General features: G+C 47.0%; 1 protein-coding gene across 1 annotated transcript in view; it reads left to right on the plus strand.

Moving 5' to 3' along the window:
• LOC310923447 (F-box only protein 15-like) overlaps nt 1-14,341 on the plus strand; it is a gene marked incomplete at its 3' end in the record, with an annotated part of 33,427 nt that extends 19,086 nt beyond the window's left edge. Inside the window, exons 9-10 of the mRNA XM_083885447.1 lie at nt 2,080-2,204; nt 14,072-14,341. Of these exons, the coding sequence (XP_083741573.1) occupies nt 2,080-2,204; nt 14,072-14,341 (395 nt within the window). The remainder of the gene's footprint in view (nt 1-2,079; nt 2,205-14,071) is intronic.
• Between the last annotated feature and the right edge of the window lie 953 nt (nt 14,342-15,294).

Consider the following 15,294-nt stretch of genomic DNA (forward strand, 5'->3'; position numbering starts at 1 on the left):
CAGACTTTTCCCTCCTCTGGAATATAAAGACTGCAATGGAGCTTTTATATTAAAAAAACCCATATATAAAGACTGGATTAACCAGCCCATGAATAATTAGCCTTCAGATTCTTGATCTGTTGCCTATTTCCATTCTGGCTAAAGTTAAGAAGTAACTATAATACACCTTAGCCAGCTGATCTATCTAGCAGTGGTGTATTAATGTCATGCAGTGGCAGTGATGTCCTGGGCTTCATTAATTTATTAGCAGAATGCTTTTTTCAATCCATTTTTAATCCATTCAAACTTCATTTGATTTGAATGAGTAAGAGAAATGGCCACTTCCATTCAGACTGGAATTGTGGATAACCAAATAGTCATCTTAGAAAAAAATGCTTGTTGACTGATGTTTTCAAATCTTGTTCAAAAACTCAACTTTAAGTGTGGTCTTTCAGTGGTTAGTTAGTAAACTAAGTAAAATATTTTTACCTTGAATGACATTTTGTCATTGAATTTGATTTACTGAGGTTTTGGAACTGAACCATTTGGACAGGTATCAAGTTAATGCCCTTTTTCTACTTTGAGCTGGGTCCTGGAAACGAATTCTGCTTACATTTTTCTCACTGATTTCTTTTGCACTTCACTGCAAAGACAGTGGGTATCATGGTCCGGACGATTGCATTTTCCTTCAACCATACAAAGTATTTCCTACAAAATATTTCCTGGGCATGGTCACGTTGGTTACTGTATTCACACTCCTATTCCAGACAGTGTCTGTATTGAAAAACCTGCAGCTGCTGTTCTCTGTCATGTGCTGGGCTGCTTCCTCCCCAGAGTAAGTATTCTCTGGACTCCCCACTGGTGAGTGATGCCTTTCCAGCATTGGTTTGTGCCTTGGCTCTACAGCACCAGTTCAGAGAAGTTTTTGGCCTCTGTGTTGAAGTGTGGGCTTTCTTTCTCCTTCACTGCCTCTAACGATCTGCTTCAAGCAGCCACCAAGCAGAGGTTTTGCTGGCACTGCCTGCTGGATGCAGCCATTTAACTCACAGCCAGCCTTTCTGATGTTGCTTCTTCTGTCTGTGGCCTCATGCTGCTACTTCAGCTTGATCGAAGGAGAATCACAGGCAAAACACTTCCTTTTTCACTCTGTCACTTCCATCTTAAACCTCTGCAAGCCCCTTAGCTTGTTACCTTACCATCCAGGACCTGCTACTGGATCCTGACAGGCATTATATTCCTGGGAATTCCTTCTCGCCCTTCTCATTTGTCTCCTGCAAGTCCTAGATATTTTCTTTTTTGTACTGAGGTCTCTAGTGCTTTTGTTTTGCTCTTTTGAGAGAGAATCTCTTGTTCAAGGAAACTTGTCTAAGGGATGTCCTACCAAGAAATCTGCTTGTGTCATGTGATGCTTTTATTTTCACTTTTCTTTGTAGTCAGATTGTGTTCATTATAATGTTCCCAAACTTATAATTAGAATGTTGGAGTCCCTGGTTCCTCCTCTGATAGCAAAGGAAAAAAAAAAAAAAAAAAGTCAATCTCTTCTGAGAGAAGAGATACCAAAGAAATATGGATATACGTAGTAATAAAAAAATCACAAATCATAGTAGTTCTGCCAAAAAAACCCCAAGAACCAGGAGTTTTGGAAAGCTACTTTAAAAAAAATTAAATTCATAATTTAAAAACTTGATTCAAATCAAATCATAATGCATGTCAATTTAAATGATGCAATATCCTTTCTAAGGAGAAATTGTTACCTGTATACCCTTTTTATTGGGTTGAGTTTCCAGTTAGAGATGGAAGTGTTGAATATGAAATTTACTCCTTGCATCCTTGTGTAAGTTCTTTAGGTGCCATTCCTATTTTTATGCTAAAAAATACAAAAGAGTTTTTAGCTGCTATTTCTGCTGTGGATCACAGAATCAAACTTCGAACTGCAACTTAATTCCTCTATGAAGTGCTTGATATTTAGCTGTTGGTGTATGGCAGGGTTTCTTATTGGTGAGTGAGATGAAAAAGACATGAAAAGGAGAACATTTACAGCGTACTTGGACTGAATTTGATTTATACTGCTGTAATGTTGTATATTGTTTATATTTTCAGATGACATTGAAAATGGATACCTGAGGCTCAGAGTTGTAAACTTGAAGGATAATAGGAAGCACTTTCCTATTACTGGGACACTTGGCATATGCTGGGAAACAGATGTGTTTAAAGGCAATGTAAAGGTCAGAAATATTTTTTTGTTTGTGGAAATGCTTATCTCAAAACAGAATTATGTTTGTGCATCTTAAATATGCTAATTTTAAAACAATTTTTTGATATGTAGAAGGTGTCTGTTACTAGACAAGGACCTGTGTTCCAATATTTTAAAAAATAAGTGAATTTTGAGGAAAAACATTTTCTGCTTTCTCTCATAGTGTGTGGATTGCATGCTAGACTCATTCATGTAATGTGTGTTATCACTCCAGTGCTTTCCACTCAGCAAAGATGCTGTGGCTGACCAGCCTTGCTTGTAAATGCTGGACAAAAAAAAAAAAAAGAAAAAATACTGCAGATGTACTTTTTGTGAGGGCTTTTTTTGGGTTTGATGTGAGGGTGGGTTGGTTTTTTTTGTTTTGTTTTGTGGTTTTTTGTTTGTTTTGGGTTGGTTGGTTGGTTGGGGTTTGTTTGTGAGCAATAAGCCTTGAACCTCTGGGGAAATACTCTGCAGTTCTGTGGTGTGTATGCAGTGAAAGTTAGGAACTGCTGGGGAATGTTAAAATGCCAGTGGCCACAGGGAGAAACTACAGACCACATCCACACAGTCAGCACCTAGCTCCAGTCAGGTACATCAGTCAGCTGGATTAACTTTTTATTTTTTTAGAGGAATGCTCACACATTCTGTTGGATAAAATTCCTGAAAGAGTTACTTCAAACAAAGCTTCAGATTATTTCTGTACCTTTTGCAATAGTGGTGAAGGCACATATTTTTAAATGTACTTTATCGGCGTGAATGTTTCAGAAGTTGTAAAAATTCTGATGAATGTAGTTTAAGCACTACTGGAAAATCACTTAGTTCAACACTTGATTTCAAATTTGGCACTTCTTTTGAAAAGACCCTCAAAATTAATAAAACTGCTGTTTCTGCCAATCATGTATAGATGTGGAATGAAATATTGTTTGATAAGGTGAGACTTTTTTACTGAGGCATGTGTTGACAAAACAAGGGACAATATTTTTAAACTGAAAGAGGGTAGATTTAAATTGGACATTGACAAAAAAAGGCAAAAAAATTCTTTCGCCCATGATGAGCATGGTGAGGCAGGGGAGTTGGAATTAGATGACTTATGTAAGTCCCTTCTAACCCAAATCATTCTGTGATTTTAACCCGAGTCTAATCTGTGATTCAGCTGCTTGGCAGGATTTTTTTTTTCCATGAAAATACTCCTGAGTAGTATATAAGAATTTAGGAAGTTATCTGACAGAGGAAACAGCTGTGGCTGTAGTCTTTAGTTTTTCAGTTTTAGTCTCCCTCCTATGTGCATACGGCATAAATTATATTGAGTGTTTGTTTCTACGACAAAATAAAGAATACAATTTTTTTAAATGCCTCATTTTGGGGTGACAGATAGAATTTGTCAGCATATAGCCATGGGTTGAATTCACTGTGGTCTTTACCATAAGTGTCTAAAATTCTTAAAATGTGTGGAGGCCGAATAACATCAGCCACAGAAGTAGGACATTCCACTACTTGGAATTTATTTGAATTTTGTTTAATACTCTTAAGGAAAACCAAAAAACCCAAAAGCTTTCTTGGCACTTCTGGGTTTTTTAGTAAAAAATTTAATTGCTGAAGTACAGATAGTTGGAAATTGTCATGGCTTAGGAATGGTATTCTCCAATTTAATGTTCTCACTGTAACCACTCCAAATCACACTCTCTACTGGCTCTCTCCCCTTCCTCTGCCCTGTGCTGAGCTGGAGGGGAGAACTGGAGGCACAAAGGTAAAGGTCAAGGTTGAGATAAGAGCAGTTTACTGGAAACAGCAATGGGAGAAGAAAATGGAGAGTAGCAGCAACAAAATTAATAATAAGAAGGTACAAGAGAGGCGAGTGATTAACATGCAAACATGCATGTGAAGGGAGGAACTCAACCTGACCATGCCACAATAGCCTGACTGAGAAGAAAACCTTTTCCTTGCTCCTGGAAATGAGATGAGGTGGTATAGAACAATGTCACTGTGTTAGCCATGCTACCTCCTGGCTGCTGCAAAAATTAACCTGATCCTGACTAGAACCAGGAAGGAAATGCATGGAAACCTCACCATCCCACCACCCAACACCATCCCTGTGGTGGTGCTTAAATTCAATTCCAATTGGGTTTTCACTGCTCCGGTTTGGTTTTATAATTTGTGTTTTATAATTTTGTATTTATTACTATTGTTTAAGATGGCCTCTCCTTCCCTCTCCTTCTCTCCTTCCCTCAGACTTTCCTTCCCCCCCCCCTCAAACCTTCCCGCCAAAATCTTGGTTGTCCTGGTAACCCCATCCCATAATGGTTGTTTGCCACTTTTCGGTTACCTGTCAATCTTTAAGTTATATAACTTCCCCACCCCCTCATCATGTATTCCTCCTCCCCAAGTTACTTCTTATTGGTTCAAAAGTTCTGCATCCCTCATTATATGTTGGCAAAGAGTTTTAATTGGTCCCACGCAATCCCACCCCTGAACCCACCTAATAAAAAGCCGTGCCATCTTGAGGCCAGCGTCTCTCTCCGGAGCGCTGCCTTGGGGCTACGCATCCCTTGGTTGCACCCCCTGAGAGTCCCGCCTTTCTATTCTGCGCACCATCCGCACCTTGGTCGAGTTTGCCCACGCCTCTGGCAAAGTGAGCCCCTGGACGTAGTGGCGGCAGGGCTGGCCGGAACTGCACCCATTGGAAAAAGCCGAACCACTGCAAGCTGGCGCCCAACGTGGGGCTGTCACGCGTGGGCGAAGAACTGGCAGCTCGACGGCGACGGCTCTGACGCTGTGCCCTCAATTTGAGAGCCACGTGCTCGAATCCGGTCCGTCAGGACCTTTTACGGATTTTTCATTGTCGTCGCACCTCCTAGTGGAAGCAGCCTTCAGGTGCGCTCCCGGGAGGGAGAGGAGGGTAGCTTCGCAGCACCCAGCGAAGTCCTCTTCAGTGCGGATTTACCCCAGACCAAACCGCTGTACCCACGCAGGAACCAGGGACGGGTAAGCGTGTGAGCCCCTTGCCCTCACCCTACCCAAAAGGGAAGATCCAGCCCAGGAGAGACTGTCCTCGGGGGGATCCAGCCGCGCGGCGCCCGTGGGGGGGTTGTTTTCCTCTCTCGGGTTTTTGTTTCGCGGTTCCTGTTTTTATTTCTTTTTGTTGTTTTATGTTTTGAGTTTCCGTGGTTCCGAGCTGGTCCCAGCTCGCTCCGGGATCGGGGGAAGCGACACGGGCGCGCCGCGGGAAGAAACCGGGGCCGCGAGATCGGGAGCAGCACGGCAGAGCCCGTGGTGTAGTGGTTAGGGTTCAGCGCTCTGACCGCCGCGACCTGGGTTCGATTCCCGGTGAAGCCGGTTGCCCCGGGAGCGGGATCGCGGGACCGGAGCGGTGCCGTGCTCGTCCTTTTGCCGGCCCGGGCGCGGGAGACGTAGGTTCGATTCCCGGTCTGGACCGGGACCGCGGAAGGCGCGGCGAGCCCGGCGGGTCCCGGCGCGGAGCCCCCCCGCTTTTTGTCTGCGCACGGGCACAGACGGGGTTTAAAGCGGGCTTTTTTGGTTTTACGAGGCACCTTCGGGGCGGAGGCAGTGGGGGGGGCTGCCTGACCGGAGTTTTTTAGTGCTGGGATTCGGTTTTTAGTTTATTTTGTGTTGCGGAACGGTTTGGAAGTGGAGAATGGGTGCCAGGCTCTCGGCAGAGGAGAAAGGCGTTTTTCGTTGTTTTGTTGGTGTTCTCAGTTTTAATAAGGTTAAGTTTTCTAAAGGAGAACTGAAGCATTTCGTGCGCATGCTCTGTCTGCATTTCCCCGGAACGAACCCGGAAGTTGTGACAGACCCCCGATATTGGGACCCCGTCATCTTAAAACTTACCAAATTAGCTGCCGCTGGAGACAAAAATGCAGCGAAATACCTGTTCTGGTCGCGGCAAATTCAAACTGCCGTGAAAAACATGAAGGGAGTGCAGAAAGAGCGGTCTCCCGGAGAAAGCTCTGTTACCCCCTGTTCTTCCCGTTCTGTGTCCCCCTCCCCTTCTCCCCGCCGTGGCATCCTCAGAGGTGCAGCGGGCATACCCCAGCCCGCCAGCCCTGGCGCTCTCAGGACGCCATCCCCCCGCCCGGGACAGACAGGGCAGTCTGCCCGGGATGTCCGACGGAGCACTGGCCATGCTCCCGAGGAATTTTCCCTTCCCCGAACCTCCCTAAACAAACCCCGAGTTCGGTTCAGTGTTAATGGAGAAGAATGCACGCAAAATGCCTGCGCGGAGCCAAACGGCGCCCGCGCGGGGGGCGCGGGAGGCACCGGCGCGGAGCCGCTCGGCGCCCGCGCGGGAGGCGTGGGGGAAAAGCCGCTCGGTGCCCGCGTGGCAGGCGTCCATGCGGAAGAACCGCATGGCGACCGCGTGGCACGGGCATGCGGCGTCCATGCGGCAAACGCACGCGGTGTCCATGAGGCAGAGGCACGCGCCGCCCATGCGGCAGACGCACGCGCCGCCCATGCGACAGGCGCACGCGCCTTCCATGCGGAAGGAGACCCCGGCGCCGATGCGACAGGCGCATGCGGCTTCCATGCCGCAGGCGCATGCGGCGTCCACGCGGAAGGCGCGCGCTGCGCGCGCGTGGAATGCGCACGCGGTGCCCACGCGGGAGAACCGCGTGGCAGCCATGCGGCAGAGGCGCAGGCACGCAGTGCTCGCGCGGCAGAGGCGCGGAATGGCGGCGGCCGCATGGTGCGGTCGTTCTCTTTGTCCGCCCTGCCCGCCAGCCCGCTGCCGGGGGTGCCGCTCGCCGCCGCCGCCGCCATTGCCCCGCTCCCGTTCCCTTCCCCTTCCCAGTCCCCCAAGTTTTCCCCCCCCAACCCTTTTCCGTCCCCTTCCACCCTTCCCCGAGGCTGTCACTGTTCTGAAACCCCTTCCTATGACCCCCCCACCTGCCGCTCCTCCCGAGTCTCCACCCAAAACCACTCCTCCGAAGGCGTGCCTTTCCCAGACCCTGGCACGCCCCCCTCCCGTCGCAGGCCACTCCCCTCGGTGACGCCCAAGTCCCGCCCACTGCCTCCCGGTTCCCACGCCCCTTCTTTCGGTTCCCACGCTTGGGGCAAGGAGGGGGAGGGGTGGGATCCAGGAAGTGATGGTCCCCATGTCCCTTCTATCGCTCCAGTTACCTACAGGAGGGGTAGAGGAGGGCATGAGGAGGCAAAGTGGCAGCAGTTGTCCCAGAATGTTGTCAGGGAACTCATGAAGGCCCTCAAGGAGTACGGCCGCATGAGTCCGTACTTCCTTGGTTTGTTAGATGGCCAAGTTACCGGGAGTGAGGTTGTCCCCCATGACATCAAGTACCTATTCAAGTGCTTGCATTCCAGAACTGAGTATCAGCTCTGGTTTGCAACCTGGAAAAGGCACTTGCAGGACGCTCTCCCAGGATGGTCAAATGACCCTGACACAGCTGTGGACAATGAAGGGAACATGATCACGCTGTCACATGTGATGGGTGAGGGAGAATGGGAGATGCCCCAAAAGCAAGCTGAAAGCCTCCCAAAGCCGTTGTTAAGGCAAATTGCTCGTGTTGCTGTGAAAGCGTTTTCCACCATGCGGCCTTCCGGCCCCATGGAATCGTATTCAGATGTTTTTCAGGGACCTCAGGAAAACTTCCTGCTGTTTGTGGAAAGGCTAACGGTAGCCATAGAGCAGCAGGAAGAGGACGAAGTGGCAAGGGAGAGGCTGGTCACGTTGCTGGCGTTCAGGCACGCCAACGAAGTCTGCAAACAGGCCATGCTGACCCTTCCACGGATTCCCAAGCCGACATTACAGGACTATGTCGAGGTGGTAACTGAGGTGGTCCCCCTGATGACATCAGCAAAGCCAGAGAGGCCGGAACAGCGACGGAAAACCGTGAATGCAGCAACCGCAGAGAGCCCAACCTGCCATCAGGACAACGCGGCCGTGGTACCAAAAGGAAGGCGTCCATCTGGAAATTCAGCTGACAGGCCTTGCGCCTTATGTGGCAAGCAAGGACACTGGTGGCAGGCTTGTCCCCTGAGACGGGAGTTTCAGGAATTTAAACAAGCCAAAGAGGGAGAAGGAGGAAATGGGAGGGGAGGACGCTCCCAACAAAAAAACGAATAAGGGAGCGCGGAGCCACCCAGTGCGATGACCCCAATCGGGTGGCCCAAGCCGGGGGAGGAGGAATGGGGAATGATGATTTGAGTTGTACCGGACATGACATTTTAACGGACTTGACTTTTTCTTCCCAGAGGCAGCAGAGGAGCCCTCTGAGAGGGAATTCACCGGACAAGACAAGAGACTCCCCTTTGAGGAGTCCTTCACCTGATGATCCTGACCCGAATGTGCCTGTTCCTTTCACAGGAAAGTCCTTGACAACAACAAGCGAAGGAGTGCCCTTTCATCTTCAAGTGTCTGATGCCCTGTGGATCCGTGATGATGAATGGCACCGTGTGGCGGTATCTAAAAATCGAGGTACCTGGCACAAAATTGGCACAACATATGTAGTCGTGGGGGATTGTAAACATACCCCGCCGGAAATCGAGATTGTTCCCCAAACCACTCCTGCGGATCCCGAGTGGTTTGAACTCTGGCTTCGCTGCACGACTCCACCCATTTATCTGTCAAAGGGACAGATAGTCGCCCAGGCAATACCATCACTCCCTGAAAGGGTGTGTCCCGAGGGCGACTGCAAGACCTGCCACCCCCAGATAAGCACGGTCGTGTACATCACACATGACAGACCTGAGGAGGTGTGCAAATTAAGGGTGGGCGGGGAGACCACCATCATTAAAGGTCTCCTTGACTCGGGGGCGGACGTAACGGTGATCCCGGAACACCTATGGCCGTCACGTTGGCCGTTGCAGACAGTGGTGGAGCAAGTTGAGGGTGTTGGAGGCCTTCAATTGGCGAAAAAATCAAAGCACATGGTGCAAATTAAGGGGTCCAATGGGCAATTGGCGAACATCCAGCCCTTTGTTTTGAATTACAAAGCACCCCTGTGGGGGAGAGATGTCCTGGCCCAGTGGGGGGCAACAATTGAATTCCCTGACCCTCCACAAAATTTTCAGGCTGCGGTCACTGAACTGCGCCCCACCCAAAAACTGAATTGGAAAACGGATTCTCCAGTTTGGGTGGAGCAGTGGCCGCTTTCTAAGGAAAAATTAAAGGCGCTGAATGAGCTCGTGGAAGAGCAACTCCGAAAGGGTCACATAGAGGAGACCACCTCTCCTTGGAACACCCCAGTGTTCGTAATACAAAAATCGGATAAGACCCGATGGAGGCTTCTCCAGGACCTCAGACAAATTAACGAGGTCATCGAGGACATAGGCTCTCTCCAACCAGGGATGCCTTCCCCAGCCATGTTGCCCCAAAATTATAATCTGGCAGTAATTGACATTAAAGACTGCTTTTTTCAAATTCCTCTCCACCCCGACGATGCTCCGCGGTTTGCGTTCTCGGTTCCTAACATCAACCGAGAGGCCCCAAGGAAAAGGTATCACTGGAAGGTTCTTCCCCAAGGAGTCAAAAATTCTCCTGCCATTTGCCAGTGGTACGTGTCTTCCTTGCTGACCCCCGTGCGTGCAGCTGCACACCAGGCCGTCATCTTTCATTATATGGACGACGTGCTCGTGTGCGCCCCCAACGACGACCTGTTGACGCATGCGCTTGACCTGACAGTGGCTGCACTGGTTGCTGCAGGGTTTGAGTTGCAGGAAGCGAAAATTCAAAAGATGCCACCATGGAAATATCTTGGCCTCGAAATTAATAAGCGGACCATTGTTCCGCAAAAATTGGCGATCAGAACCAACATCAAGACCTTAGCGGATGTGCACCAGCTGTGTGGGGCTTTGAACTGGGTGAGGCCTTGGCTGGGTCTCACTACCGAGGACCTAGCACCTCTTTTCAGTTTATTGAAAGGGGGAGAGGGGCTGAGTTCCCCTAGGTCACTCACCCCGGAGGCACAGAAAGCACTGAAAAGGGTTCAAGAGTTGATGTCCACCAGACAGGCAAATCGATGCCATGCTGATTTGCCTTTCCGATTTGTCATTCTAGGGAATCTGCCGCACCTCCATGGAATGATATTCCAATGGGACAACGAGGTGACCAGCATACCCCGGAAGGACCGAGGCAGGAGAGATCCTCTTCTTATTATAGAATGGGTCTTTCTCAGCCATCACAGGTCCAAGAGGATGACACGCCCACAGGAGTTGATGGCTGAATTAATTCGGAAAGCCAGAGTTCGCATTAGAGAACTGGCTGGCTGCGACTTTGAGGTGATCCACGTACCAATTCGGTTGAATTCGGGCCAAATTTCAAAGGCAATGTTAGAGCACTTGCTTCAAGAGAATGAAGCACTTCAGTTTGCCCTGGACAGTTACACTGGTCAAATTTCAATCCATCGGCCTGCCCACAAAATTTTTAATTCGGATGCTCAATTTAAATTAAATTTAAGGAGTGTTCAGAGCAAAAGACCGCTCGAAGCCTTGACAGTTTTCACAGACGCGTCCGGAGGGTCCCACAAGTCAGTGGTGACTTGGAAAGATCCTCAGACTCAGCAGTGGGAGTCTGACGTTGCTGAGGTGGAAGGATCCCCTCAGATTGCTGAGTTGGCCGCAGTCGTCAGGGCCTTCGAAAGGTTCTCTGAACCATTTAATTTGGTAACCGATTCGAGCTATGTAGCAGGTGTAGTGTCCAGAGCGGAGAACTCAGTTCTCCAAGAAGTGACTAACATTGCTCTGTTTAAGTTGCTCTCGAAGCTAATAAGGCTGATCTCCCACCGAGAGCAACCGTTTTACGTGATGCACACCAGGTCGCACACGGATTTGCCGGGGTTCATAGCGGAGGGAAACAGGAGGGCTGATGCTCTTGCTGCCCCTGTCGCGAAGGCCCCGCTGCCTGACGTTTTCCAGCAGGCAAAGCTCAGCCACCAACTGTTCCATCAGAATGTGCCAGGTTTGGTCCGAGGGTTCAAACTAACCCGAGATCAGGCCAAGGCCATTGTGGCGACGTGTCCCAGCTGCCAGCGACATGCAGTCCCAACCTTGCATGCCGGGGTAAACCCCCGAGGGCTGAGCAGCAACGAGGTATGGCAGATGGACGTTACTCATGTCCCTCAGTTTGGGAGGCTGAAGTACGTCCATGTGTCTGTGGACACCTTTTCTGGAGCAGTCTATGCATCCGCCCATACAGGGGAGAAAGCAGGGGATGTTGTTAAACACCTCCTCCAAGCCTTCTCTTTCCTAGGCATCCCTAAGGTCATCAAATCGGACAACGGGCCAAGCTATATTTCCAAGGAGTTCCGCAGCTTCCTCCAGCAATGGGGAGTAGAACACAAAACCGGCATCCCCTATTCCCCGACAGGCCAAGCAATTGTGGAGAGGACACACCAAAACATCAAAAGAGTCCTCAATCAACAGGGACAAATTCTAAAATTGGAGTCACCCCAAATTCGATTAGCCAGGGCCTTGCACACAATTAATTTTCTAAATTGTTCATTTGAATTGATGAATCCCCCAATAATTAGGCACTTTGGAGGGAACCCAAATTTGAAATTAGAATCCAAGCCGCCAGTTCTTGTCAAGGACCCGGAGACCATGAGAATGGAAGGTCCACACGATTTAATCACTTGGGGACGCGGATACGCCTGCGTATCGACACCCACCGAACTTAAATGGGTGCCGGCCAAGTGGGTGAGACCTTATGTTCCCAGGGCCTCCAAAGAGTCAGATAATCAGGTGAAAAATGTCACTTGGCGAAGAAAAAGGAAGCCCGTTGGTCCGGAGGAAGAGAGGTCCGCTCCTTCCTTCCCCATTCCTCACTGGCTTTTTGTTGATTAATTTATTTTGTTATATTTTAAGTTACTCCTAAGTTTTTGTTACTTATAATTGGAATTGCATTTGGCATCATCCGACGAGTCACCCAAAAGACCATCACTGCAGCCACCTCGTCACTCAGCGTGAACAACGTCTGGGCCAGTGTTCCTCCCGTCGAGAAGATCGAGATGCAGCAGCTCCCGTCATGGGAAGATGAGGAATACCCTGACCCAGAGGACTTCTTCACCGGAGACTGATGACGAGAGGTGGCTCACGGAACAGAACATCTATCCCCCAAGCAGACACTACCAAAAGCCATCACAAAAAAATAAAAAAGGGGAAGATGTGGTGGTGCTTAAATTCAATTCCAATTGGGTTTTCACTGCTCCGGTTTGGTTTTATAATTTGTGTTTTATAATTTTGTATTTATTACTATTGTTTAAGATGGCCTCTCCTTCCCTCTCCTTCTCTCCTTCCCTCAGACTTTCCTTCCCCCCCCCCTCAAACCTTCCCGCCAAAATCTTGGTTGTCCTGGTAACCCCATCCCATAATGGTTGTTTGCCACTTTTCGGTTACCTGTCAATCTTTAAGTTATATAACTTCCCCACCCCCTCATCATGTATTCCTCCTCCCCAAGTTACTTCTTATTGGTTCAAAAGTTCTGCATCCCTCATTATATGTTGGCAAAGAGTTTTAATTGGTCCCACGCAATCCCACCCCTGAACCCACCTAATAAAAAGCCGTGCCATCTTGAGGCCAGCGTCTCTCTCCGGAGCGCTGCCTTGGGGCTACGCATCCCTTGGTTGCACCCCCTGAGAGTCCCGCCTTTCTATTCTGCGCACCATCCGCACCTTGGTCGAGTTTGCCCACGCCTCTGGCAAAGTGAGCCCCTGGACGTAGTGGCGGCAGGGCTGGCCGGAACTGCACCCATTGGAAAAAGCCGAACCACTGCACATCCCACTTTACATTTTGTAATTGGCCTTATATATGCAAGTTGTCAGACCAGAAAATTGTAATTCTTTCTGGTTTCCAGTGATTCTGTAGCTCATATAAGTTTATGATACCATCATTATCAGGTTTGGTTTGAATTTTGTATTTTCAGCATAGTCTGCATTAAAAGGCTTAGGGAAACTGTGTGTATCATACTGCCTCATGTTTGTGCCATCTGCCCTTATGTTGTTTGATTGAAGTAAAGTAATAGTGAAAGCAATGTTAGAGCAACAGAAACACAACTATGTAGTACAGAGAAATAAAGCATTCCAAATGAATTTTTTTGGCATGGAATATGTTGGTTTTGGTTTATTTCTGCTTTTGGACCACAGATACAACATAATTAAGATAATTTGATTCATTTAGTGATTCAGAACTCAAGAGAATAAGGAACAGCTGATACTAACCATGACAGACAACTCCTGTGCTTCTAAGGGATATGGGAAACTATCAGTTTGCAAAGACAAAAGAATTGGCATTAACATTTTTAAATTATCTAGTTGTGTAATCTTGTAAAGAAATATTTTCAAGAATTTGTAAGAGGAGGAATTACATCAGGATTATTACTATTACCTTTTTGGGAACTGAAGCTGTGAGCCTTTCAAAAAGTACTGTATACAGCTGGCTTGGAAGGGTAATTTTGTGTGCTCTGCCTTGAGTGGTCCCTGAGTATCTTTGCAAACATTGCTACATTCACACAAGTTTAGCAACTGACATTAAGCTTAGGTTGCTTACTCATATTGAAGGGACTATAATCATTTGAATGGTAAAGTAACTAATAATTGAGAAAAACAGATGTTAAGGGCTGAAAAATGTTCAAGAAATAATGTCTGATTTGGTTTGGCAGTGGTACCTTCTGTACTGCAGTGTTTCATGTCTGTGGGTTGCAATTTTGATTTCTGTAGAAAACCTCTAAGTAAGTATTTCTTGCAATAGGTCAGTGAACCATTATCAATTTTATTTTGAGGTTTTAACCTTTGTACAAAACCCTCTGAACCCTTTATATTTCTTCTAACATCAGGGACAGATCTACTTACTGGGCCATGGGGAAATAATCTCTTCTGCTTGTGTTTGTAGGACTGCTTTGTGATGGATCTGACTCTCTTGGATGAAACTGGAAAGCCCTTCTGGTGTTTTAGTGCTCCAGTCCACATGGGATTGTCTACCAAGTCATCTGGCCTTTATGACTACATGGGTCATATTTATACTGCAGACTATGCAGATTCAGAGGGTAAAGTCTGTGTTGAGTTTGTGTGGTTGGAAGAAACCAAGGAATATATTGTGGTCAGTTTGGTGCTTTATGTAAGCACCAAAAAGGTAAATAGCTGGTATGGAACAAATTACTGACTTAATTAGGTCACTAATTTCCTTGCTTTAAAAACCAAACAAACAACCCTCCCACAATAAAAAAAAACACAAACTGATATTTAAGATTGACACCAACGAGCAAGACTGCAAATTTTCCAGTAATAAGCGCAATTGCCTAAATTTTTTTAATAGGCAACTGAGGGATCAAAGAGACATATTGATTTATGTGAGAGGCTTTCTTCTCTGTTGAACATTAGTCTGTTTCTCGCTGGCTATATTTAAATTATTTTTAGGAAGATTTTTCTTTATAGACACATGTTACTGTCATTAAGGAATTGCTTCTTTTGAGAGCCATACGGTGGAGATGCCTTACCTTACATAAGCTGCACTGGTTTTGAGAACGTTGGCTTTTAATGCTTAGTAATAAAACAGCATGTGTGCTGTTTGCTCCAGGTTTGTTGGAGTATTACTGGTAAATTACAGGCTTTGTTAAATGCTTTTTCCAGAAAAACGTCACTTAAATATATTTTAGTAAAAGATTGAAAGGGTAGATGGGAAGTCAGGTTTGAAAAATATGTCAGTCAAGGCATTTGTTAAGGAAGTAATGTGTAAAACCTATTTATGACGTTTCTTTAAATTCCTGTTTGTTCTGTTTTCCCATGTTCTAACCTTGTCTGATTTGAGCCTAGATACTTGCCTCACATATTGGCCTCTGAGTAAGTGTCCCAATTATAAGCTAACCTCAGCTGGTGTCTGTTCATACTGAATTTATGTAACATCCAGTTGTTTTGGAAACAATGTATATCTGATAGTTTATCTAACAATATGAATACAATTGAAAATTGAATATATGTGCCTGGTCTTTCCAGTTCCTTGGAGTAAGTTTAGGATCAAATTTTCCACTTCCTGTATTTAAAAAACAAAAACAAAAAAAAACCAAAAAAACACAAAAACAAAAACAAAAACAAAAACAAAAACAAAAACAAAAACAA

This window comes from Zosterops lateralis, assembly GCF_965231275.1.
Source record: "Zosterops lateralis genome assembly, contig: HAP1_HAP1_SCAFFOLD_55, whole genome shotgun sequence".
NCBI lineage: Eukaryota > Metazoa > Chordata > Aves > Passeriformes > Zosteropidae > Zosterops > Zosterops lateralis.